The sequence below is a fragment of the Hippopotamus amphibius genome, chromosome 15 (genome assembly GCF_030028045.1).
Source record: "Hippopotamus amphibius kiboko isolate mHipAmp2 chromosome 15, mHipAmp2.hap2, whole genome shotgun sequence".
Classification (NCBI taxonomy): domain Eukaryota; kingdom Metazoa; phylum Chordata; class Mammalia; order Artiodactyla; family Hippopotamidae; genus Hippopotamus; species Hippopotamus amphibius.
In genome coordinates, this window is record NC_080200.1 from 12,781,596 (window position 1) to 12,807,845 (window position 26,250).

The 26,250-nt window shown below is 58.6% G+C and overlaps 1 protein-coding gene across 2 annotated transcripts in view; it reads right to left on the minus strand.

The window, feature by feature from the left end:
* Positions 1-28: 28 nt before the first annotated feature.
* Positions 29-26,250, minus strand: part of ADGRL1 (adhesion G protein-coupled receptor L1) — a 44,651-nt gene continuing 18,429 nt past the window's right edge. The window contains exons 3-23 of one of the 2 annotated variants that reach the window (XM_057708077.1): positions 24,512-24,725; positions 20,483-20,592; positions 12,532-13,332; positions 11,378-11,692; positions 10,516-10,619; positions 10,046-10,231; positions 9,679-9,717; positions 9,304-9,487; positions 8,992-9,114; positions 8,250-8,464; positions 7,780-7,950; positions 7,128-7,220; positions 6,814-7,034; positions 6,537-6,603; positions 6,045-6,136; positions 4,897-5,065; positions 3,460-3,588; positions 3,186-3,282; positions 2,964-3,092; positions 2,787-2,804; positions 29-2,318 (exon numbers count right to left, since the gene is read on the minus strand). In XM_057708077.1, coding sequence (XP_057564060.1) covers positions 1,576-2,318; positions 2,787-2,804; positions 2,964-3,092; positions 3,186-3,282; positions 3,460-3,588; positions 4,897-5,065; positions 6,045-6,136; positions 6,537-6,603; positions 6,814-7,034; positions 7,128-7,220; positions 7,780-7,950; positions 8,250-8,464; positions 8,992-9,114; positions 9,304-9,487; positions 9,679-9,717; positions 10,046-10,231; positions 10,516-10,619; positions 11,378-11,692; positions 12,532-13,332; positions 20,483-20,592; positions 24,512-24,725 — 4,220 coding nt within the window. In that variant the 3' untranslated portion in view covers positions 29-1,575. Of the gene's footprint in view, positions 2,319-2,786; positions 2,805-2,963; positions 3,093-3,185; positions 3,283-3,459; positions 3,589-4,896; positions 5,066-6,044; positions 6,137-6,536; positions 6,604-6,813; positions 7,035-7,127; positions 7,338-7,779; positions 7,951-8,249; positions 8,465-8,991; positions 9,115-9,303; positions 9,488-9,678; positions 9,718-10,045; positions 10,232-10,515; positions 10,620-11,377; positions 11,693-12,531; positions 13,333-20,482; positions 20,593-24,511; positions 24,726-26,250 lie in introns of both variants that reach the window. The other variant, XM_057708075.1, reaches the window with a different exon arrangement.

Below are 26,250 nucleotides of genomic sequence, written 5' to 3' on the forward strand. Positions count from 1 at the left end.
ACCTTTGGCCTCCCCACCCTGTGAAAGAAAACAACTTCACCACTCCCAGACCTCCCTTCTCAGTCATACCCACCACAGTCAAACCCTGCTGCCCTCATCTTCCTTCCCCTGTCAACCCCTCTAGGCAGGAAATCAGCCCCTTCTTCCCAGGCCCCGAGTCCCAGAAGCAATATACAAGAAGCAGGAACTCAAAGGGACAGCGCAGCCACCTTGGCAAAAGCATCTTTGGGTGTTAGGGTGCCTCCCCCGGGCCAGTGGGGAGGGGATGGGGAGACAGGCCCCAAGTCCTGGGGCAGGCAGTGAGGTACACGCCCCAGGAGGGCTGACTGATGCCAGGGAGAGGCAGAGCAGGGAAGGAGGCGACAGAAATGGGTGCTGGGTGCCAGGAAGGAAACGGGTTCTTTGTTTCGATGTTGCTTCTAGATTTTGTTTTCTGTCTCTGGATTGTAAAAAGCTGCTCTGGCAGCCCGCCCACCTGGCTGGGGATGCACACATACACGGAGAAGTCCTGGCTGCCAGGGCCCGGCGGCGCAGCTCTGCTCTGGAGAAATCCCGAGCTGGCCAGGCCGCAGGCTCCCGGTGGCTTCAAGTGATGAGATTTTCTTTCTTTCTTTCTTTTTTTTTTTTTTGTCTTTTTTTTTTCTTTTCCATTTCATTGAAATATTTACAGCAATGGGGGAGGAGGAGGAGAGAAGAGGAAGGGGTAAGAGGGCCCCCTAGGGAAAGATCCAAGCCCAGGACCCACTCCCCAGGGAGATCCAGACCCAAAATCTGCTCCCCAGATAGCCGAGCCCACAGGACTGGGAACTGCTCAAATATGGCCACCCCTGTGGGCTGGGGGCCCTGCGGGGAGTTGTGCTTCATCAGGAGTCGCCCCAAGGGAGGGGGTCATTGGGTGCACTCAAGGAGGGCTGAGGGGGCAGGCTTGCTGGGAAGGCAGGGATAAAGAGCAGAGAAAAGGAGCTTCGGAGAAAGTTCCACCTTTAAACCACCAGCCACAACCACCCATTCCTCTTGCCCTGGGGCTTTCTCCCCTCTAGGGCTCTCTCCCCAGCCAGAGGCCCCAGTCTCCGTGGAGCAGGGAACTATAGCGCAGAGGAACCTGTCCATCTGTCCTGCCCCCCACTGCTCCATCTTGGTGCAACCGGCAGCACTTCTGGCTGCAAAGAGAGGAGCAGCTGACAGGTTCCATCCAGCTGGGCCTTTGGCCCTAGGAAAGCGGAGCCCTCATTTCCCTCCAGGGAGTAGGACGAGTAGGGGGGAGGGGGAAGTCAAGAGTGGGCTGCACCCTTCCAATTTCTCCTTTCTCACTCCACTGGGGACCTCTTGGTTCCTCACTGCACTTCCCCCCAAACCGAGCTGGTGCACATGGCTGGTGGGAAACCCTGTCTGTGAACCCTGCACCTCAGGCCCCCACACTAGAGCCCCTAAGGGGCCTGGAGGGCCCATGGCCAAGGGGCGCCTGGAGAGAGTGGCCCATCAGCCACTGTCTCCGTCAGTCTCCCTCTCCCACCAGAGCCCCGCCCAGGGTTCACGCCCTGGCCCGGGCCACCAGCCCCTGGTCCGTGAGGTCCCTCAGAGACTGGTAACCAGTTGCATTTGCCCATCCCCATCGGGCCCTGGCCCCTCGAGGCCTGGGGCCGCCAGGTAGCCCTCGTGGCTGGGCCGCCGCACCTGGTAGTAGCCCTGCAGGGGGTTCCGGGCCACCAGGGCCGGTGGGCGCGAGGTGTAATAGATTTCGGGGGGGCCAGGGGGTGCAGGTGGGGGTGGGGGCAGGGCCTCACTGGGCCCCTCGGGGCTGCTGTCCGGGTAGGAGGGCGAGTCCCGCAGGTTGGCCCCGCTGGCATAGAGGGAGTCCCGGCCCGGAGGGGAGGAAAGGGGCCGGCTGGTAGCCCCATCCTCCGCCGTGCAGCTCTCTGACTCGTCCAGATCGCTCTGGTACAGCACCGACTGGGCCCGGGGCAGCAGCAGTGGCTCCTCCAGGGCCTTGTAGAGAAGTTCGATCTCTGCCCGGTCAGCACCCCCGGGCCCGCCCGCCTCTTCCTCACCGCTGCCCCCTGGCACGGGTGGCACAGGGGGCTCAGGCGGTGGAGGGCCCTTGGCTCCACTGCTGCCGCCCCGCAGGTTGTTGTGCACCAGCTCCGAGATGATCATCTTCTCGAAGGCAGCGGCGTCGGCCAGGTTCCGGCCTCGAGGTGGCTCAGGGGCCCCATCCCCTGGAGGAAAATCCCCGCTTCGCAAGGAGTAACTGTTGTTGAAGTTGCCGTTGAGGGGCAGTGTGTCCATGCCGCAGGCTTCCCGGCCTCCCAAGGGGTGCTCTGCAGGCAGAAAGGAGCTGCTCAGAAGGAGAGCCGGGCAGTAAGAGGGACGCGGGCCACGTGGAGGGGGGTGCCTGCTTTCACCTGGCTCTCCCCGGGTTCACCCTTGCCCCTGGGGACTGGGGTCTTGTATTCCCTCTCTTCTTCCCTGGCAGTGGGGACACCAGCTTAGCAGAAGACTAAGTGGAGGTGTGTGTGGGGACCAATTCCCCCAGCGTCCCCTCCCAGCTGGGGCTTAGGGTCTCAGCAGTATGAGGAGATCTGGGTCCCTTTCCCATGCTCTGACCCCCATCACCTTCATTCCCCACCTAACACACCACCATCCAGCCAGCTGCCAAGCCAGAGACTGTCTGTATGTGGGTGTGTGTGTGGGGCACTCGAGTTCTTCTAAGTTAGGGCATCTGAGGGGACCACTGTTGCGTTCCCCTCCCGGCCTTGGAAATGTTACCAGGAAACAGTCACACTTACTGGGTTCTCGGTAGCTCCCTGCAGGTGCCGGCCAGGAGGGAAAAGAGAGAAGGTGAGAGCAGGCTCAGAATGCCAAGTCTAGGCTCCAGTTCAGGAGGCATGAGGATGCCCCAAGTGGAGACCCCCCCACCCCCTGACCTGGGCTGTCACCCTCTCCCAGCACCAGAGTGCTCTCACCTGGGGAGTTGAAGACAGGGGGCGAGGAGGGATTGAAGCCCACTGACTCAGCAATGAGAGTGTTGTAGGGGCTGGTGCCCCCACGGGGCTGCAGCACAGGGTTGGTCAGCAGATGGTTCCCCATGGTACCTGCCCAGGAGGTCAGAGGTCACAAGGCAGCCAGGACACCCGGGCCTGGGAATCTTGAGGGACTGCAGCCGGGGGTGAGGGATGCTCTCTCACCTCGGTTCAGGGTGGGTGTGCTGTTGATGTCGCCCGCCATGAAAGAGGATTCCGTCTGTTTCCTCACGGTGTCGTTCCACATCCTCCGGATTCGGCTCTGGGGACACAGCCCAGACGTAAGGGGGCCCTTGGGCTGCCCGCCCTCTAGGATCTTCCTGAGACCACTTGCCTAATGAGCACCACCAGGGACCTGGGCGGAGAACTGCCCTGCCTCTTGGGTCCAACACTCAGCCCCAGGGAGCCCTGCCTGGCGCCCCAGCCCCGGCCCGGATACCTGGGTCCCCGTGTAGTAGCGGGTGTTGCTCCGCATAGCTGAGGTTTTGAGTGAGCCGTGAGTGCCCCCGGGCGGGGAGCGGATGCAGCAGTAGGAGTGACGCAGGCACTTGCTGTACTCCTTATGCACCTGGGGGAGGGGGCAAGGAGGACAGGCAGTAGGTGCCCCCGCCTTGGGAATCCAGAGACCAAGCTCCTGGTGGGCATCAGAAGCCCCACTATCTCCTGTCCCCCAACAGCCAGCCAAGCAGGCTCTCTTCTCACTCAGGCCCATCCTCCTTTCTCTCCCTCTACCAATAATTTCTCATCTATTCATTCACTCAACAGATCTTTAATGAGCAATCCTCTATATGCTGGGCGTGGTTTAGGCCCCGAGGAGAGACACAAATGAGACCCAAAGCCCTACTTCTCAGAGCTTGTATTTTCTAGTAGCAGAGATTGAACACAGACGCAATATCAATGCATTATGTAGGATGTCTGATGGTGTGAGGTGCTGCCAAGAGAACTATGGCCAGGGGTTAGGCAGTGCTAGCAGTGGGGGTCGGGGGCCATGATTTCAAAAAGATCAGGGGAGGCCTCTCTAAGGAGACATTTCGGCAAAGATCTAAAAGAAATAAGGCAGTGGGCCCTGTGGATATCTGGGGAGGGGCAGGGGACAAGCCCTGAGGAGGGTCCATGTCTAGGTGTCTGAGGGAACAGAAGCCAGAGCATGGCCAGAGGGAAGGGAAGAGAAGGGGGAGCCCAGGTTGGACCATACAGGCCTGGCGGCCTCTGTAAAGATGTCACTGTCACTGTGTGTCTGATGAGGACCATGGGACAGTTTTGAGCAGAACAGGGATACAGTCAGCCTTGCAGCCAAGACTTGTGATCACTGCCTCCTTCATCCCCTCCTTAGCGCCACCTCACTGTCCCCTGAGACCAACACCAATCTGACTGGGGGTCCTCACTGCCGTCAGGAGGCAGGCTACAAGCGCCTTGGCTCAGTTTCCCTGGCTTTAGTGTTCAGTCTACTGCCCGTACACTCTTCTCCACATTCTTCTGCTCCTGTTATCTCCTTAATGAATTTATTTAAGATTCAGACTTTAAAACACTTTATTTAAAAAAGTAACTTCCCATCACGACAAAACTCAGTTTATCCCACAACTAGTAAAGTAGGAAATGTTCTGTCTGGGTGGCACCCTGAGTCATCTCCCTCCACATGCTTGATTTGTGCCCCACACGGTGGGGAGGGTGCATCACTGGGTCCCTGCCCTGTGGTCTCCCAACTCCCCAAATGTGTCTTGCTTTCTTCTTTCTCTAGGCCCCTGTATCTTGCTCTTTTCCGGAACTCTCTTCATCCCTGCCTGAAGCCTCCCTGACCCTGAGCCTGCGCTTTCCTCCAGGCAGACACAGGTCCCACTGCAAAAGGCAGGCACCTGTCCCCTTCCCCGGACCTCACCTTCTTCTGTAAGGCGCAGTGAAAGACGAAGATGAAGACCCCCTGGAAGGCGTTGAAGGTGGTGAAGAGATAGGCCATGACCACCGATTCCTTGTTGATGAAGAGGAGGCCGAAAGCCCAGGTGAGGCCCAGCAGGAAGAGCAGCGCGATGGCCCCCAGGGCCCAGGATCTGGGGAGAAGTGGAGAGGGAACAGGGACATCAAAGTCCCCACCAGTGGAGACACTTCCCCCAGAGTCCTGCTACGTGTCCCTCTTTGGGCAGGCCTGGATGCTGCCCTGGGGTGAGCAGGCCTGCCCAGCGACACTTCCACCCAAGCTAAGCCGGAGGAGCAGGCAGAGGTTGGGGGTCAAGGGTTCTGTGAATGGTCATTCTCCTGCGTCCTTCATCCTTTTGGCCATATTTCCAGACGTTTGAACTATCTTTTGCTGCCTGTTTGTCTTTAAGTTGCTCTGAAATGGACTTGCTTTTTTTTTTTTTTTGGCCAAGTTGCATGGCCTGTGGGATCTTTAGTTCCCTGACCAGTGATTGAACCTGCGCCCTCGGCAGTGAAAGCACGGAGTCCTAACCACTGGACCACCATGGAAATTTCCTGGACTCGCCTTTGGAACTCAGTCTCACCCTCAGCAATTATGTACCTAAAACCATAGTTGGATGTGCTAATGCCATGTTTTCTAATACTCATTAAATAAATACACAAGGAACACAATAAAATATCATCTTTGTTCTTAAAGTACATGGGACTTCCCTGATGGCGCACTGGTTAAGAATCCGCCTGCCAATGCAAGGGACACGGGTTTGAGCCCTGGTCCGGGAAGATCCCACATGCCACAGAGCAGCTAAGCCCAAGAGCCACAACTACTGAGCCCACATGCCACAACTACTGAGCCCACGAACTGCAACTACTGAAGCCTGAGTGCCTAGAGCCCATGCTCCACAACAAAAGAAGTCACTGCACTGAGAAGCCCATGCACAACAGAGAGTAGCCCCCGCTTGCCACAACTAGAACACAGCAATGAAGACCCAATGCAGCAAAAAACAGAAAAACAAATCATAGTATGTGACACCAGAGGTGAGAACAACACTTTTTAGGATACCCTGGGAGTGGCCCAGAGGTCCCAGGGCATGGGTGTGGGGATGGGGTGCTCACTTAATGTTGTCGAGGCGACTGGAGTCAGGCTTGAGCACGGACGAGCTCCGGATCATCTTGTGCAGAGTCACCATAAGGAACACCAGGTTCACCTGGGGCGGGACAAGGGGAGGGGCTAGGCCAGGGTCCCTCTGCTTCCTAGTGTCAGCCCCTGGCCAAGTCTCAGCCACAAGACCCTCCTTCTTCAGGGTCCCATCTGCTGGTGTACCTGCCCAGGTGCCTGCCAACTGGTGTAACAGTTAATGTGGCTTCTGGGGCTGGGGGGACAAGGCCCATGGCCTGACACAGAGCAGGGGCTCAAATCACAGCTCCTGGATGGACAGACGGATCTCAGTGCTGGAGCTCTACAGACATACCCTGCTCTTGTTTTCTTAGTTGGCTGCTCAGCTCTGATGGTTTTCAAGGGCTCGGGGAAAATGGGGGTCTTGGGATCAGAGCTAACCTGGATGAAGTACAGAGACTCAGTACTGGGGGTACTGCCTTCCAACTCACCACGATCACAAAGGAGACGGGCCCAATGAAGCTCCAAATGAAGTAATTGTCCACTCGGAGCCAGCAGCTGTAAAGGAAGCGGGGCCAGGGTAGAGAGAGGTGGGCGGGGGGGGGGGGGCCCTTCCCTCCCCCTGACTCCAGGAGTTCAGGGACTCTGCTGGCTGAGGCCTCGGGGCTCAGGAGAAGGGAGGCCAGTGCCCTGAGGGTTCTGGCCCAAGGGATGCTGCTGAGCAGGGAGCCAGCGAGGAGAGACTTGAGGGGTGAAGGGGGGACTCACGCCTTCTCGGTGCCGTAGCTGCGGTAGTCGATGGCAGCTGCGATGCCCACCACCAGGGCTGGGAAGCAGTAACCACCCAGGTAGTAGTATTTGGTGCGGGAGTACTCGCTCTCAAACACCTCCACCAGCAGTAGATAGAGGTGTACGCCCTCCAGGCACAGCCAGGAGAAGGCAGCCAGGAAGAAGTAGTGCAGCAAGCCAGCGAAGATGGGGCAGGCAATCTAGGGGGTGGGGAGCAGCACATGTGAGGGCCTGCCCTGGCCGGCCGGCGCCACCTCTCTCCCCGTCCGCTCCTGCCCTGGAGTCCCACTCACCTCATACTGGGTCTTGTCTATCCCAACCAGGAAGAGCAGCTCAGCCAGGAAGAGGTTGATGCACAGGTTCTTGTGGATGGTGTTTCGGTCTGTCTGCAGCCCCCGGAGGAAGCAGAAGGTGGAGATACAGATAGCCAGGCAGACCAGGGAGATGACGATGCCCACCCAGGTGATGACCGACAGCAGCAGCTCGTTGATGCGGCCCTGGTACTGGGGGAGGGAGCAGGGAGTGTGCTTAGCGCCTCTGGCCTTGCACATGGCCAGGACTCAGCTTGGGTGCCAGCTATGGGCAAGGCCACGGGCCACGAGCATCACCGGTGCAGCCTACCCAGCCTTCTGCCCCCCTGGCCAACTTGCCAGCCCCCACCCCTCTGCAGGCAGTGCGCTCACTTCCTCATGCTCTGGAAGGCTCGTGGAGAGATGACAAAGGTGACACCAACTTGCTTCTCCAGAGTGCCTTGGGAGAAGGTGGGACCGTGACCAGAGAGAACCAGATGTGTGGCCTCATGTCCTGGGCAAGACTCGGGCCCCCCATGCCCACAAAGCTGGCCTTCCCTGGCGCCTACCGCCCATGCAGCGCTCTCTATGATGCCATGCAAAGCCAGGCCAGCAAGTGGGCCCGCCCAGAGGAGCGGAGCGCCGGCCAGCTTACGATCTCGCGGTGAGCCATGAGCACGGCAAAGTTGGTGAGGTGGCTGCAGGCACACGTGGTATGGGTCTTGTTGGACTCCACCAGGCGGCAGCCCTGGGTTGACCAGTAGCCCAGCATGGAACGCTCCGAGTAGTTCCAGAAGGAGCAGTTAGCATTGAAGTGGTTCTTGGCCTGTTGTGTGGTGGTGGCCGGGGGGTCAGATCCGGGGAGTCCCACTCCAGCCCCCACACCCAGCTACGGGGATAGCGACAAGCAGGAGAGAAGTGCCTGGGGCTTTGGGCTCCAGGTGACAGTCAGGTCTCTGGGGATAAATGGCCCAAACTGCTGAGGTGGGGGCTGGGAGGCTGATGCCCCAGGGAGGGGTTGTAACTTGCTCTTGGGGTGGACAAACACACATTGGTGGGGATACGCAGCCTGGGAAAGTGGAGGATGCTGGGACCCTCGCAGGGGGAGGGGGCACCTCAGCTCACCTCCAGGTGGGCCACAGTGAAGATGACAGGGTCCATGAGGAAGACTCGGCTGGACTCCTTGTTGATGGACGCTGCGATGACCTGCGAGTTCACCACCAGGGAGGCGCCCCCCGGACCCCCCGGGCCCGCTTCACCTGCCAGCTTCACCGTGGCATTCTCAGTGGACAGGAAGAGGCCCAGGTTGTTGTAGAGAATGAAGACGACTTTGACCACCCCTGGGGAGGACAGGCGCAGAGGGGCATGTCATCAGCCCCCGGCTGGTGTGCAGCTCAAGCCAGGCTGGCCGCCAGGACCTCTGAAGCCAGGCTGCACCCCAGGCAAATGGGGCTCTGGGAGGCCTTCTGAGGGACCACTGCTCAGTTACAGGCAGTTCCCAATGGCAGGGCAGTGGGCCAGGACACACTGGCTGGGTCCCTGGCCCACCTCTAACTTACTGTGTGACCTTGAGCAATCCCTAACCTCTCTGGGCCTTAACTGCAAGTGGCACAATCCTCTCTGAACTATGAGGATCAACTGCTACTGCACGGGAGTGAGCCCTACAAACTGCAAAGTGTCCTAGGTTCTGTGGGGCTTTGGAGGGGCCCCCATGAACCCCCTGAAGTGTTACACTAGCTTGAATGAAGGACACCTCTCTGTGTTGCTATGGGTCCCAACCTCTTAGAATCTTTGATCTAATAAAAGTTAAGAATTGCTGTTCTCCGTAAGAGGAACAGGGCTGCCGGCACAGGGCTCGCCCACTGACCATTGCGGCTGTTCTGCTTGATGGTGTTGGCGGACAGCTGGATCGAGTTCTCGCTCGGGTACTCCTGGGGGAACACCAGCTCCTGCACTTGGCCCTCGGTGTTCAGGACTGTGACCTCTAGGACTGTGGGGACAGGGGATGGCAGGGCACACAAGGTTGGGGTCTGTCCACAGTCCAGAGGCCCAGGCTGCAGCAAGAGGCCCAAGGTCAAGGGCCAGGGTATCCCCCTTGGTCTCCAGCAAATCTTGAAAAGTGGGCCCCACTTTTCAAGATTTGCTCCCAAACTTGCCCCAGCTTGACCGTAACACTCACCAACATTCTGCTTGGCGGCCAGGAAGCGGGCAGGCTCCCTGACATTGTCTGCCAGCAGGAAGGCGCCCTCCTCTAGGACGTCCAGGAGCATGGTAGCCGTGTGCACCTGCTCGGTGGCATTCATGTCCTTCCAGGACTCAAGAGCCTCCGGCCGCAGCAGGTTGTCCACTGTCTCCACCACAGCCTGCAAGGGTTGGGGGCAGGGGAGGGGGGTGGTGGTGGGAAGTGCTGTGATTCTCCCTACATCCTCCAGTTCCTTGAGCTGGGCTCTGCACCTCCTTCTCAGAATCTCCACCCCCAGTGCCACCTGGGGCCTGCCCAGGAGTGACAAGGGCTGCCCCACCCCCTCGGCCGGCAGGAGCCCTTGGGCCTCACCTTGATGTAGTCCTTGCAGGTTCTCTCCCGCTTGTGCATCTGGGGAAAGAGATGGAGGTGCTGTCAGGGCTGGTTTCCTAGCCCCACTCCTCTAACCACAGTACTCATGTCTGGGCCCCAGGTAGCTTCCTCTTTTGTCTCTTCTACTGACCTGGGGCTATGCCATGAGCCAGAGCCATTCCTAAGGGAGCCCCTACCCCCGGGACCGTCCAGGCAGTCCAGGAGAGAGACCCCAGTAGGCCTGGGGTCTGTGCTTCCTCCTCTCACCACCGTGGGTGGCAGCCCAGCTCTGTGGTACCAGGCCAGATATCTTCTAAGTTCCCAGGGCAGTGGCCCCTGTCCCACTGGCCCTGCAGCCAGGCCCTACCTTGTTGTAGTTCTTGCCGGCCGACTCGCGCTCAATGGGCCGCAGGGCCTGCAGCTGGGCGTCCAGGATGTCCAGCAGTTGCTCCATCAGCTTCACAGAGGAGGACACATCACCCGCATAGATGGAGCCCCGGGTGTGGCGGGCCAACTCGCTGGCAATGTTGGCTGCATTCTCCCCACTCTTGATCTGTGTGAGGCAGGAGTGGGAGCCCCCGGCTCTGTCAGGGACCATCTTGCTTCCCTTTTCACAGGCTCGGCCTGCTCAGCCCCTCTCATCCCTCTCTCTGCTCCCCTTCTCCCTGTCTGCCCTCTCCCTCCCCATCTATCTCTGCTCCTTCTGTAGGCCAGGGAGTAGACCCCTGCTTATCTCCCCAGTTGTTCCACTGCCCCCACTGTGCCCTATGGCCGGGCACCCAGGGCCTGCTGTGTGAGCACATGTGCCTGTCTGGGAAGGGCAGCTGCTGCTGGTACCTTCTGGGCCACCTGGTTGACCCAGGGGGAGGTGCAGTTGCTGAGGTCAGGGCCCCGGGGGTTCCAGAGCCCCAGGGCTGGTAGACACTGGAAGGAGGCAATTCCTGTAGGGACAGACAGACAGGAACAGAGAAGGGAGCCACAGGGAAGGAGAGAAGGATGGGCCAAAGCAGGGAGAAATGAGATGACAGAGAGAGGGGGATGAGTGGGTGAGGGGAACATGGAAGACCAGACATGAAGCAGGCCAGACAGTCAAGAGAAGTGTCACTCTGAGGTGACATAAGCCACCCCTCACTTCCCTTATACCCTCCCTCTCGGCTTCTCTTCCATCTTTGCCTACTACAGTTAGAACCTCCTAGCAAAGCCCATCTTGGAAGCCCCCCCACAACCCCCACAAAGCCTCTTCTGACCCTCCTCTCGGATCCCTAAGCATGTGGTCCTGGCCCCGCCTTCTCTGGCCCTTCAGTTGCTGTGTCCTGCCACCAGCTGCTCCTGGGCCTGTTCCATTTCAATCTGAGGTCAGGACTGAAGTCACCTCCCATGGGCTCCCCGCAGGGCCCACCCAGCGCTTTGCATGTGGAAGGTGATCAGTATTGCAGGAGGGGACAGGGGATGGTGCAGGGGGCACTGAGTTGCTGCTCTGTCCTGGGAGCTCTGCTGGGCTCTGAGGACGCATCTGCCGATGACAGGCATGACCCCTGCATAAAACCCCCGCTTGAGCAGGGGAGATGCGTAGGTAAGTGCATCTATGCTAAGCTGAGTTAAGGGCATGTCCCCTGTCCCCCGTCCCCTCCCTGGCCAGACCAACAGTGGCCATTCCCCAGGCCAGCTGCAGTGGAGGTAACCTTGGCTTTGCACTCACCTCGAGTCCCCTTGGGGCAGGGCCTCTCCACCAGCATGCCCTGCTGGGTGGCTGGCCACTGGACCCGCCGCACCTCTCGAGGTTCACAGAAGAGTTCTGGGGACACGTGCAGATTGGGGGCAGGGGGCCGCCGGGTGCTGGGGGCCGGGGCAGTGGCTGGAGGTAGGTCAGGTCCCAGCTGGTTGATGGCACCCACAGGGTGCGTGGTGAGGGGTGCCCGGCGGAGCGGGGTGGTGGCTGCGGGTGAGGCCGTGCTGGTCAGGGGTGTGGGCCGGGCTGTGGTGGTAGTGCTGAGGGGTGGGGATGTGGCTGGGCCTGGAAGGGAGAGGGGATATAAGATAGGGTTACCCCCATGCTTGAGGCCTACTGAAAGATATCCTGGTTGACACTAGCTCTGGGAGATCTCCCCTGACCTCTCTCTGCCCATAGACGTCCCTTGAACCCCTGTGACTATCTAAAGCATCAGAAGGTAGCAACAATTCACTCATTTGTATTTTGAAGTCTGAGAGAGCAACCACTGGGGACAGGCCAGGAAGGAGGTGTCTGGAGGCTGCTGAACACAGCCACCTCCCATCCTCATTCTACTCTTACACTGGTCTGACTTGGCCACGTCCCTTCCCTCTGGGGGTCTCAGCTCCTCCTTTTGGATTCCATGGGACTCCCTGGAGCTGCGGGGCTGCTCAGAGCTGGTTCAGCGCAGCGCAGTGGGCAGAATGAGGCTGTGGAAGGCCCCCCAATCCTGGCCAACAGCAGCAGCTCAGCTTTGCTGTTTTACTGATACTGGGCTTCCACCCAAGATTTTGGTTGAAGGGGTTCCAGAGCTCAAAATGCACAGGCCTCTAGGAGACATAGTGCAGCCTGGCTAGGAGCCCAGAGTCCTCAGTCCAAATCCTCAAATAAGCAAACTCATCCCGTATGCACGCAGTTGCTTGGGTTTCCTCATCTGTAAAATGGGGCAGTAATAAGCCCTGTCTCATAGACTGCGAGGATCAGAGGAGCTAACTGGTTGCTTAAAACAGCCTCTGTCACACTGCCATGTCTGTGACCTCCAGGGCTCCCCGGAACCCACCTCCAGGTCCCCAAACAGCTCACAGAGTGTACCCCCCACCCTGGGACCAAGGGGGCGTTTGGGAGCGAACTTGAGCTGTCCTCACCAGCACTGGGGTCCGGTGGCCCAAACTCCAGGCTATAGCGCACCACGAAATAGTTGTTCCAGACATAGAGCTGGTTGTCGCGAGGGTTATAGTCAACAGAAGAGACGAACTGGTAGGGGTTGGGGAAGGCCAGGCTGACGGGCTCCTCGCGGTTGGCGTTGGTGTTGAAAGCGTAGTCTACGCGGTTGCCGGCCGCCTCGCTGTCGTCGTCCACGTAGACGGAGCGCAGCACGTAGAGGACGCCGCACACCATGAAGGCGTTGGACGCGGAGCGCTTGTCGTAGCCGGTCTCCCACGTGCCCTCGAAGCGCAGCGTGTAGGGGTTGAGCTGGCTCACCACCAGCCGCCCATTGTTGCCCTCGGTGGCATAGATGACCCACAGCCCATTCTCATCCACGGCCAGGTCGATGTCGGTCTTGCCCCCCCAGCGGTAGGGCGAGGTATCGTGGTAATTGGCGGTGTTGATGACCGTCTCCCCGCTCTTGATGCGCGTGCGCAGATCGTACTTGACGATGTTGCGCGTGCGCTCCTTGTTGTAGAAGACGGCGCCGTCGTAGACCACAAAGCCTGTGCCATCCACGCGGTTGGGCAGGCGGTAGGTGGTGGTGTGGCGCGCTGCCACGTAGTCCTCCCATGAGGCGTACTCGGTCAGCGTGTCCGTGCGGTAGGGGATCCAGGGCATGACGTAGATGCGGTCACCCGCCTGCAGTGGGTCCTTGCACCATGCGCCAGACTGGTGCTCCGACTCGTGTGTCGAGGTGGGCTCCAGCACCTTCTGCAGGGTCCCTGGGCACACGAAGACTGGGCCAGGCGGGTGGGCGGGAAGGACACGGGGAGAGGAGGAGCAGGGGCGAGGGAGGGGAAGAGAGAGAGGCAAGTTGGTCACGCGGCCAGGGGGGTGCCAGGCTGTCCCCTCCTGCTGCTGCAGTCACGGTTGCTTGGTAGGGCTGGTGATGGGAAGGGGGTTTCCGGGCTGGGACCCCTGCCCCGCCCAGCTGCCCCTCTCCCTGGAGATGTCAACCCTGGAGGCCATTAAGAGCAGGGTTAGTGGGGGGAGGTGGTGCCCCTCTTTCCTTCCCTGGCTGCTAGAGACCCCACAGGCTGGGGATAAGGGTTTGGCAAGAGCCATCCGAGAGACGACCTCGTGCGCCTTAAGCGAGGGGTGGAAAGATTTCCTCACTGCAGCCACGGGTGGCTTTGAGGCTCCAGGGACTCAGGGCCCTGCCCCTTCGCCATCATCTGCACCCCCTATGGAAGAGCTAGGGTCAAGGGTCCCATCCTTCACCAACCACACCAGGACACAGATTTTTTTTTTAAACTCCATTTTCTTCCTCCTGCAAAAACTGCAAGGTAGAGTGATGTTTCCGTACCCACTGTGGGTGGGTGTCAGGAGCGCACTTCTATTCCAGGGTGGGAGAGGCACCCAAGGTTCCTGATGCAGCCTGTGGCACCCCCCACACCCAGTACCCATGAAATCAGTAGCTGAGGAAGGGTTTTCGGAGAAGTCCAGCCCCTCCTGAGGGTGCCCAGCCCTGCCCCCAGCCGGCAGGGTCTCTCATGGGGTTTATTCAGCAGCAGACACTGACACTGGTGCACAGGGGTAGGGGGGAGGACATGGGGAGGGAGGGGACTCCCGGGAGAGTTGGGAAGAGGGGAGGAGAGCTGTGTGGAGGGAAGAGAGACAAGGTGGTGGTGGGGGTGGGGGGTGGGGCTCGGCGAGGTCCTGGCTCCAAGGGAGGCACGCCGGAGAGCACCTGGGAAGAAAGGGTTAGTGCTGGCGAGGAGAGAGCGGGGTGAGCAGAGAATTCACTCCAAGGCCCAGGCCCGACTGAGGGTCCCTTGGGGGGGCAGTCCCAGGTCCAGCTCAGAGGGGGCAAGGGAGGGAACCAGGTGCTAGGATAAAGACCCAGCCCGCCCCCGACAGGTCCCCCCACCTCCCCTGCCCCGACCCCGATTTACCTGCAACCATCCCCGGCTCGGGAGGAGGGACCAAGGCAGCGCTGATGTCAGAAAGGTGGGGGGCCCCGCCCCACCCCCCCATTCCCTGAAAAGGAGGAAAACCTCAACTGCATCTCGTTGGCCACCAACAGCCTGCCCACCCTTGCCCAGTCACGTCCCAGCGCCACCTACTCCTAGCCTTCCCTTACTGACCCGGTGGGGGTCCGGACTTTCACAGTGTGGCCAGGCTCCCCTTCTCCTCCCATAGTGGTGACATCCCTCCATCCAGGATGGCTGGGAGCCTCCCTCTCACCTCCCAGCTAGCAGAACCCACAGACAGGCCAGGGTGAGAGTTTGTAGTGAATTCTCTGCTCCTGCTTGGCCTGTCACCAAAGCAGCTGGCCCCGAGGGGACAGGGAGGGCTGGGACTTGGTGCCGGCTTGGGGGGGAGGGGTGGCCCCAGTGGTTAGAGGGGCTTGGACAGGAACCAATTCTCATTCCCCCACTTCCAGCCTCACTCTTCAGCAGGCTTAGGAGGGTGGGTGGGGATATCCAGCCCTCCCTTCACAGCATCAGGGACATTTTGACCCAAGGGTCTCCAGGCACAAAGTAGCCAGGAACATGCCCTGTTTTAGGAGGGGGACGGGAGCCTGGGGCTCCACCATCTCCCTGACCCCAGTGCCCTGAGGGGTTGGACTGCACCTTCTGTCCAGCACACTGGCCTCTGCCCTTTTCCTCTGTGCCTGGGTCTCCCCTCTCCCCAAGCTAGGCCCTCCCGCCAGCTCTGTGACACCCGAGCAGATGTGTTTGTGTGTGTGGAGGACAGTGGGAGGTTTCAGAGCCTGGCTGGGTTGGCAGGGCATGGTGGAGGAAAATGTGGTTAGAGGTTACCCTGGGGGAGGGGGAGAAGATGAGGAAGGGTCTGCCTGGGACCTGTGCCAGCAAGGACCCCGCCCCAGCACCAAGCTCCCAATACCTCCTCTGCCCTCCAGCCTCCTCCCACCCGCCCCTTGAAGAGAAAAGATCCCAGGCTGCTGTATCCAAACCACCACCGGGCCTGCAAGAAGAGTGTCTGGTGCTGGGTGGGAGAGAGACTCCAGGAGAGAGAGAGGGAGAGAGTAGAGGGGTGCAGTGAGGGGCGGGGCAGTGGGCCGGTGGCCCAGGCATCTATGAGATGGGGGAAGGGACGAGGGGGAGGGGAGCAGCTTGGAGGGACCCCGCCCCACCTCCCTCAAAGGGGATGCTCCACGGACCACCGTAATTTCAAGGCAAAAGTGATCCTGTAAGGTCATCTCTTCCATCCCTGCTCCCTGCTACCTGCCTCAGAGCTGTAAATGTCCCAAAACCTTCAGGGGAGGAAGTGACCATCCCCAACAGCCAAGGCCTGCAGCTGAAACCCTGCCTGACTCCAATAACAGTCAGCCCTGCCCACCGTGGAATTCCTCCCCGCTCTGCTAAGGCTTCACCGGCAAGAAATTACGGTGCTCATGGAAGTCCCCAGACCCAGCCTATACCTCCCCCGCCCCCCTCTCCCTGGTCCTCTAACCACAACAGCCCAGAAGAAACCCTGACTGCAGCTTCGCAAGTATTTCAGAACCAGAGAAAACGCTCCCCCGCCCCTCGCTCCCCCAACCGTGAGGCCCACCCCCACCCCCTTGCCCCAATTTGGCAGGCTGCCCTCCCCGGGCTGGGGACAGCTTACACCCCTCCCCAGGGCTGGGCCCCCCGCTGGTGGAGGACAGGGGTTGGGGGTGGGGGAAACTGGTGCTCCGTGCTCCAAAACAGCTCTGGGCCTTGGAAACGCCAAACCAGAAGGAACTTAAGCCACCAGGAGCCAGAGAGAGAGAGAGAGAGAAAGAGAGAGAAGGAATCTGCTCCCCAAAAGGAAAACAAAAGTGTCCCCTCCACCCTGCCTCCCCCTGCCCCCGAACTGGACACGTTACAAAAGTTGGGGCAGGAAGAAGAGAGGAGAGAGACGGCTCACCCGGTGCCCTCCGCCCCCCCCCCGTTGGGAGCCAGGGAAGGGGGTCCCTCCCTCCCCACCCGCCCTGGATGTTTACACACTTCTCCTGAAGGAGGCAAAAGAAGTATGAGAGAAGGCCAGGTCCCCCCGCAAGGGCCAGGGACTAGGAAGGAGGGACAGGGAGAGAGAGAGAGAGAGAGAGAGGCAGAGAGAGAGACAGAAGGTCCTGCCCGAGCTCAGAGAGGGGCTTCCTCGGGTGTCTGGAGGGTGCAGTCGCCCAGCCGCACCAGGGCTGGCCCCACCAGGGGGACACCGGGGTGGGGGATAGCGACTGGACCAAGTTGGGGATGGGGGGAGAAGAAGGGGCCGGAGGGGAGGGCGGGTCACATAAGTATGGTACAGGTAAAACAAAGTCTGAGTTAGGGGTTAGCATTGGTAACAGTGCGTTTACCTTTCTGCTCCACTTCTACTTTAAGCATCGGAAGAGAGAGAGAAAACAAATTGAAAAAAAAAATGTGCAAGAAAAAAAGAGAAAAAAAAAAAAAGATTAAATTGCTTTCGTTTCTTTTCTGGCAACACGCCCCCTTTTCCTTTCTTTCCTCACTCCTGGTTCCCCAACCCCGAAGGCAGCATCAGCCCCCGCCCCCAAGTCCTTTCCTCTAGGGAGGGTGTCAGGGACACAGTCACAGGGACGGGGAGACACATGGGAGGACAGAGACCAAGAGAGACATGGGGTGGGGGGAGAGGGAGGGTGAGGGGTACAGGCAGGCAGGTGGACAGAACCCTCAGATGGGAAGGGGCACCCTCAGTGCAGCAGGGGCTGGGGAGGGGGGAGCCCCAGCTGGGAGGTGGCTCCACTTATGGGGGCACCAGGGAGGGAGTGGAGGAACCACTCAGATCCCCTCCAGCCCTGCCTGCTGCCCTCCTGCTAGAAGCAGGGGCCCAGGGGATGCGGTTCAGTGCTTCCTGAGGCCAAGCAGCCCCATAAGAGAGAACACACTGAACTCCTTTCCCTTCTCTACTGGCCTTGCAAGAGTCCAGCTGAGTTTCCCCAAACCCTCAGAACCCCCCAAAAGCCAACACAGAGAGAGGGTGGCAGCATCAGACACAGAATGACGGAGAGGCAGACAGGCAGAGCCCCCTGAGCCTCAAAGAGCCCGGTGGGGGAGACAGAGGCAGAGAGGGAAGAAGCTAGGGTGGGGCGACATCACAGACGGGGCAGGACAGCAGGTGGGGGCACAGACACGCTCCCACACGCCCCTGGGGCAGGCCCGAGGCTCAGTCTCTCTGCCCAGCTCCCCCCGGGGGCCCAGGAGCCGGGAGCTCCCTAGCCTGCTGCTGGGATGGGCAGGCGGCACCTGGGGGAGGAAGGGGGCACGGTTAGACTGTGCTCAGCTGCAAGGCAAATCCAGCGTTAGTCGCGCCTGTCCCGTCTGTTTGTGTGGGGTGGGAGGAGCCCCACACACCCACTGCTCCCTTTCCATGGTGGCCCCTGTACCACCCCTGACCAGCACTGGGGTCACCCCAGCCTCTGAAGCCCAGGGCAAGACGGCTGCCCAGGCTGCTCCCCCTCCAGGCTCTGCGTCCCTGGCCCCTTAGGAACCTCTGACCAGGGCCTCGCTCTCCTGCCACCTCTCTGGAGGGGCCGTGTTTGGCTCCCTTCCCAGCGCCTCATCCAGGGCCTGGTACACAGGAGGTGCTCAGAGAAATATCTGGGGGATACGTGAGTGCCTGACTTCCCTGTTCTGTGGCCTGGCTTCCATCACACTTGCAACGCCAGCCCTCTTCTTCTGGGACCAGGAGTCAGCTCAGCCCCCCAGACACATCCCCTGTGTCTGTGACTATGAATGTGCGGGTGTGGGTGTGTCCCTGCCTCTCCCGGGGCTGGGGCTTCCTCTCTCCCACCTGACTGGGGGCTGCCCATTCCCTGAGCCCTCCTGCCCGCGCTTGGAGGTTTGGCTCCAGGAGGTCTCTGAGCCCCTTTCCTCCCCACACCCTCTAATTTTTTTCCTGCTTCTTTACCTGCAGGGTATCTACTTGCTTTGAATGCCACGTGGACCAGGGGATTTTTTTTTTCCTGCCTTTTATCTTACCTGCCTCAGGAGAAACTGGGTTTGTCATCTCTTGTTAGTTTTATTTTTGATTACCAATAGCAATAATAATAGTTGATAAAAAGCACGCGTCGTCACAACAAAAGCATCGACTACCAAGGGCCCAGCGCCTACTACGTGCCGGGAACTATGCTGAGCACCTCTCGGAGGCAACCGTTTGAGAACCCTGCCTATAGACGGGGAAACAGGATTAGTGAAGTGAAGCAACACGGCTGAGGCCACACGGCTAACAAAAGTGGGTGCCGTTTCCTTCACACCTGTGGCTGAGGGTGCGTGAGGAGCTGTTACCCGCATTCTCCGTACTCCTGACAGCATCTCAGGGAAGGTGTTTGATCCCCTCCCACCATTAAAGAGGAAGATACGGGTTCGGTTGGACGGAAAGGGCACCCAAACCATGACTGAGCACATCCTGAACCAGGCTTGGGTCTGGGCGCTGGGGGGTGAAGATGAGGCCTCTGCCTTGGGGGAGTTTACTTCCGGCACCCCACCCCCAGGAGCGGCCTCTGTGGCCAGCCCCGGGTTAGGCGCTTCACACACACGATCTTCCGGGCTCTTGCCTCCTTCTGCAGCGGCCCAGAGAAGTTAAGTCATTTGCTCAAGTTTCAGAGCCAGAAAACCCAAGGGTCGGAGGCCGAGCCGCGAACCCAGCCTGATTTCCCCACTGTGCTACGCTCCCCAGCTCCTGCCCTTCTTCCCTGCTGCCCCAGCCACGGGGGGTGGGCAGTGTCCCCAGTGCTGTGGGGAGGCTTCGAGGCTCAGATGGGCGTCCCCCTCAGGCAGTGGCTGGAGGCCTTGGTCGCTGAAAGGAAAGGGTGAGGAGTAAAAGAAGAAGGTTATGGAAGCACATAAGCGATCCCGTCTCCCCCAGCACGTCCGTGGTCACCTGCGAGGAGAAATCAAAAGTTGGGGGAGGGGGAAGGCTGGGATGGGAGGGGAGAGGAGGGAGAGTCACAGGGCCTCCTGCTCCCCCACCCCTGCCCCCCAATCTCAGACCCTCTGGTGGCCCTGCCTCCTCCCCCCTCTGCCCGGAGGCCCTACCTCCAGGTTGGCTACGTGAAGCTGGGGGTGGAGAGGAGGGACATGGATGATGGGGAGGAGGGAGGGAAGAGTGAGGGCTGGAAAGAAGGGCCATGTCAAGGGTGGGGTGCTGAGGAGGAGAGACCCTGTCATTGTTTGCTCCCCTTGGCCAGGTGCAAGAATGGCAGCCCCCCGGCTCCCCAGATCTCCTTCCTCAGGCTTCCTGGGTGCCACCCGCCGTCCAACATGGTGGCACTTCCTCTGCAGATGGGAAGGACTATCGTGGTAGTGGGGAAACCAACCGAGAGTCAGGAATCTGTGGAAGATGCCCCTAGCCCGTCACACCAGATCTGCCACCAGGCCTCAGAGGGTGGTCCGCCTCTGTATGGGGGCAGAGTCCAGCTTCCCGGACTGGGAAGGGGCAGGAGTGGGGGCATGTGAGGGGTGAGGGGGGCAAGAGAAAGGAAAGGGAGCTGAGAGGAAGTGGGGTGAGTGGGAGGGAAGAGCAGGCGTGTGAGAGGTGGTCACGAAGGGAAGGGATGTGAGAAGAGGAGGGGGGAGAGGGAGTAGAGGGCAGTGAGGTCAAGGTCCAGGGAGAGGAGAGGAGGGGAATAAGTGTGCCAAGCGGAGTACCTGGGTGTGGCCTCGAAGTGTGTATATAAACCAAGGGCATGTGAAGAAGCAGGGTGAGCAGGCACTGAAGAAGGTACCCAGTGGATGGGGACAGAGGGTGAGGGTGGGGTTAGTGGACAAGGGTTTATGGGTGAAGAGAACACGTGAGTCGGGGAGCAGGCCCAGCTGTCCCCTGTGTGCCTGGCCCCAACTTGGCCCTGTGTGTGTATGTGTGTTCAAGGTGTCTCCTCCTCACTCGCTTCTGGGAGGGGGAAGGGCCCGTGTCCGCACGAGGAACAAGATGACTCACTGTAGGGGACACAGTCGTACTGCACCTCCAGGTACTTGTAGGTCCCGGGACAGGGATCCGGAAAGGCGTCGGAGCCAGCGACCACCACGCACTGGGTGCGGTTGTTACACCTGTGGATGAGAGAAGGGGAGCTGGGAAAAGACAGGCCTGGAACTGGAGGGTGGGGTGTCCCAGGGTCAGGAGAGGAATGAACACCCCCAAATTGGGAAGGAACTGTGGAGACCACACTGGGGGTCTTGTGTGGGCATTGTTTTCTGTTTCCTGCCTGCTCTCTCCCACCAGATAGGATTCTTCTATTTTTCAGCCCTGGCATGGCATGAAGCTCGGGGCTGGGCCAGAGGGGTGGCCCCAGACACTGCTTCCCCAGCCACCCTTCATCACTTTCCTCCTTAGTGTCACCAGTGCCATCATGTCCTTGGTTTTTTGTTTTCCCTAAACTGACCATAAAGCCCCTCCTTTGTTCACAGAAGAGGAAGATGTGAAGCCACACGTGCAAGGTGGTGTCTTTGCAAACATGCTATTAATGAAGTGCTCACAGTGTTTGCCTGTGTCCTCCTCAGACCTTGTCTTGACATGTCCCACCCTTAAGACAGCACTGCTGTGAGGCTCTGCAGCCAGGACAGGGGCAGAGTCGTCACCTCCTGCTGAAGCCATCCTCAGTTCCCCATGGGGAACACCCCTGAGTCCCAGTCGACTTCTCGGGAGGTTGGCTACCATGTAACGGGAGGCCTACTTAACGACAACGAAAAGCTTCTTCTCTGCTGTCTCTTCCCACGGTAAAGATCTCCGTTTCCTGGAGCAGGCCAAGTCTTGGCTGGGCAGGACAGTGACCGGACTGTGGGCATGTTAAAGTGATTTGCGGGGGGTGGGCGGGGGGGGTGCTTCCTGAGAGGTACCGGACAGAGGGGCCTCCTGTGTTTTCCTTTCAGTCCTGCTCTTCATCAGTGAGTGCTTCACTAATGAGGATCTGCTCATACCCTCCCACCTCAACCCCCTTCTTTAAAAATAAAACCCTGCCTTCAGAAGGCCTGATGCGGAGGAGGAAATGATGATGGAAGCTTGATGTCTACTCAAGAAGGAAGAAGAAGATGGTCTTCTCCCCCTCCTCACTTTTCCTCTGATGATAAAACTGTAGCCCACTGAGTTCTCAGTGTGGCAGCCTCTCGCCCGCCTGCCTGTAAACCTCGCAAGCATCTATTCTAATAAATCACTTATCAAAAAACAATTAAAAAAAACAACACTGACTTCAGAAGGTTAAACAGAGACTTAGTTACCTATGACCCATGGAACTAGTCATAGTCCTCAAAGTGCTTTCATCTAGCGTAACACTGCACGTGTATTCGTGTACAACTACTTGTATACAAATGTTCACAGCAGCCTCGTTCACAAAATCACCAAAAGGTGGAGACAACCCGTCCACGAATGAGTGGGTAAACAAGACACAGTACATCCACACAATGGAATATTATTCAGCCATAAAAAGGAAGCCCTGATACACACCACGATGTGGACAAGGCTTGAAACCATCGTGCTCAGTGAAAGAAGCCAGCCACAGAAGCCACATGTTTCGCGATTCTATTTATATGAAATATCCAAAACAGGCAAATCCAGAGACAGAAAGTAGAAGAGTGGTTGCCAGGGACTCAGGGGAGGGTGGGGAATGGGGAGTGACTTCCAAGGGTGACGAGTTTCCTTTTGAGGTGATGAAAACGTTCTGGAACCAGACAGAGGCCAGGGTTGCACAATATTGTGACTGTAATTAATGCCACTGCATTGTTCACTCTAAGATGGTGAATTTTACGTTATGTGGATTTCACCTCCATATAAAGACGAAAACAAGAAGAAAAATACGAAACACAAAATGCCTTCCAGCTGGAGACTGCATGTCCCAGCCTCCCCTGCAGCTGGAAGTGCCCGTGACTGCGTGCTGGCCTGGGAAGTGGGAGTAGGGGGGGACGTGGGCTTTAAAGGACTGGGGGGTGGGAGGGGGGCGGTGCTGAGACAAGAGAAAAGCGGGTGCTGAGGCTCTTCAATTCTGATCTTGTTTAGGTCACTATTTATTCTGGGGTGTCTCTGTCAGAGTAGTGGAGCTGGACCCTGATATAAAGAGCCTCCAGGTGTGAAGACAGTGGAGCAGTGACCTCACTGCTCAGTGTCCCCCCCCAGAACTGAGACCCCTTGAGCATCGGAACAGGGTCAGTGGTTGTGCTAAGCACTGGGGGAGACCACAGACCCTGAGGCTGGTGCTGAGTGAAGCGGGCAGGGGGAATCTGGAGAGGCGGGAGGTAGCAGGAAAGGGAGGCTGGACTGGAACTGTCCATGCAGAGGTGTCAGGAGAAGGGGATTTGGGAAGAAGGATAAGATTGCTGGAAGGGAATGGATGTTTGATTTTTTTTTTTTCTTTCTGCCACACCATGTGGCTTGAAAGATCTTAGTTCCCCAACCAGGGAGTGAACCCGGGCCCTCAGCAGTGAGAGCTTGCAGTCCTAACCACTGGGCCGCCAGGAAATTCCCGGAATGGATGTTTGAGAGAGAAATGGTGGGAGAGAGGGGATGAAGTGGTTCAGGTCTGGCCCACCCCCATGAGCCACCTGACCACGCCCGTCCCCTGCCCAAAACTCTTGGGGAGGGAGGCTTTCAGTGACCCCACCCAGTGACGTATTCTAGAATCCCCAAGAAACTGTAGAGCTGGCCCCAGTCCTCCTTCCTCTTCCAGTTTTATGCTCAGGGTCCTGGAGTGAACCCTGCATCCTCTCTGGTGTTTGACAAAAATTCAGTGAGCGCCTGTGGTGTATCTGGCTGTGGACACAGTGGTGACAGACAAAACTCCCTTTCCCTGTGGGGCTGACAGCCTAGTGAGGGAAGACATAAAATAGACACAATAAAAAGCCAAAATAGCCAATGGGACTGTGGATGGACGTCAGGACTAGGAGAGAGAGGATGCAGGGAAGGGGCTGGGAGTGGCGGTGTGTGTGGTAGGGGGTTGCTGTGACTTTAGAGGGTGGTTAGGCAGGCCTCGCTGAGAGGTTAGCTAGGTAAAAAATAAAATCCCTGAGTAAGGGGAGGGAGGAGCCATGTGGGTGTTGGGGAACAGCATTCCAGGCAGAGGGAACAGCCAGTGCAAAGGCCCTGAGGGAACCCTCAGCGGAAGATGTCTGACAGGTGTAAGGAGTGGGCCAGGTAACTGAAACCCAGTGAGGAGGACGTGAGGGCTGGGAGAGGACAGATCAGAATGTGCAGCACCTTGGGGGGCGGGGGGCGGCGGGGGTGTGTGTGACAGGCTTTTGCTCTGAGTCAGGCTGGAGCCAAGGAGTGCTCTGAGCTGAGGAGGGACAGGACCTGACTCAGGTGCTCACAAGCGCCCTCTGGCTGCTGTGGGGGGAACAGACTAAAGCAGGCAAGAGCGGGCAGGGAGAAGGGGCAGAAAATACTATAGCAGCCCTGGGGGTCTTGGTGGTGGAAGTGGTGGTCAGGCCAGGGTATAATTTGAAGTAAGAGCGGACCAGCTCTAGGTGGTATGGGTGTGAGTGTGAGAGAGGCTTCTGCAGCTTTGCACACGCACACCCCACACTTAAACACATACTTGCAGACATAAACAGTCTTCACACTCCCTCCCTCCCTCACATTCTCACACACATTCTCCCTGACACTCACAAGCACATCCACTTCTGCCATCTGTGTTCAGCTGTAACCTCCTCAGGGAAGCCTGGCCAGACCTCTGGGCTGTCCCTTAGCTCCCACGACACCTCACCCTGTCCTGCCGTGGCTTTTACTCTGCAAGCCCCCACTAATCGTGGGATGAGTGTCTGGAGGCAACGGGCTTGTGGCAGAGGGTACAGGTTGGGGAGGTGACAGGCTGGTGGGAGGTGGACCGGATCTTATTTGCTGTTTGCATAGCACCTGGCCCCTAGTCGTTACTCAGGAAACATGGGTCAAATGCATAAAAGGAAGACTGAAGGTGAATGGCCAGGACCCCAGGGACTGCTGCCACCCCATCTCCCGGGAGCCCTGTGGGGTGGGGGCCCTCACCTCTGGGACATGATCTTGAAGGCGTCCGGCAGGTAGCACTGCACGTTCTCCATCTGGAAGGGGTCAGCGTCGCAGATCTTGTCATCGGTGCGCCCGTAGTTGGCGTTCTCCACCATGATGACGTCGCTGCCGGGGCATCGCAGCTCAATGGGGTATCCTTCACATGCCAGCTCCCGGCGCATCAGCCCGAACGGGAGCCCAGCCCGGCTCAGGCCTGCGGGGAGGAGGGGGAGGGAGTCACACCCGGGCCCAGGAGGGGAGGGAAGACCCTGCCGAAGAGGTGGCATCTCCAGCTTGACTGTATCGGGATGTGGGCTGTATGATCCTCGGTTTATATATCTGTAAAATGGGCTTCTCAGTGTGCCCACCTGTGTAGTAAGCCCGCTAACCTGGCCCAAGGAGAGTCTGGCCTTTGCCTCGGCTCCTGGGAGGTGCCCTCTAAGCCCCTGAAGTGTCCTGCTTGAGAAGAGCGTCTTTGTTTACCTGGGGCCTTGAGGCATGCCAGGCAGCCTGTGCTAACTGTTACAGGTTGAATTGGGTCTTCCTCCCTTCCCCAAATTCATACGCTGAAATCAAGCCCTAACCCTCAGCAGCTGAGAATGTGGCCGAATTTGGAGACAGCGTCTTTACAGAGGTAATCAAGTTAAAATCAGGCCATTAAGGTGGGCCCTACTCCAATATGAACGGAGTCCTTATAAAAAGAGGAAATTGGGACCCAGAGGCTCGCACAGAGGGAAGACGATGCAGAGACACAGGGAGAAGATGGCCATCTATGAACCAAGGAGAGGGGCCTGGAATAGATCCTTCCCTTGTGGCCTTCAGAAGGAACCAACCCTGCTGACACCTTGACCTTGGACGTCTAGCCTCTAGAACCGGGAGGGAAAACACTTCTGTCAGCCGTCCTAGCAGACTGAGTACACTGATAATGTAGTTTCAGGCAGGCGCTTTGGATCACGCGGTATCAGCTGACCTCTGGAGAGGCTGAAGGTTGAGGTCCGCCATATCTGCGTGACTGAGCCCCAGTAAGGACTCTGGACACCAAAGCTCACGGGAGCTGTCTGGGTTGGCAGTACAACATGCATGTTGTCCCTCATCACTGCCAGGAGAGTCCCCGATGTCCGTGACTACACTGGGAGGGGACCACCAGAACCCCCCTGCCTGGAACTTTCCTGGATACTGCTCCATGCACCTCTTCTTTTGGCTGGTTTTAATCTGTATCTGTTCACTGTAATAAACTATAACCACGCGTATAATGGTGTTTCTGAACTCTGTGACTCCTTCAGGCGAGTCATCAAAGCTGAGGGTGGTCTGGGCGATCCCTGTACTCGCAATTGGTGTTGGAGGTGAGGGTGGCCTGGGATACTTCCCTGACTTCACACCACCCCACGCGTGGAGCAGAGAGGGTGCAGAAGGGAATGGGCTCATGTGCTGGAAGAGACCACAGAGTCTGGCTTTGCCGCTTCCCAGCTGACAGGCCAGGTGTGTCCTTTGGGCCAGGGCTTCTCACAGTGTGGCCTGAGAATCAGCCGCACGGGCAACATGTATAGAATGCAGATTCTGGGCCCCCTGACCCTGGCCCGATGAATCAGAATCTCGGGGGTGAAACCAGAAGCCGTTGGATGGATGCACCCAACGGCAATTCTGACGTACACTCTAGTTTGGACGGCCACTGCTGGAGCCTCACCAGCCCTCAGTTTCTGGATCTGTAAAATGGGCAGCCACAGCCCAGGGCTGTACTG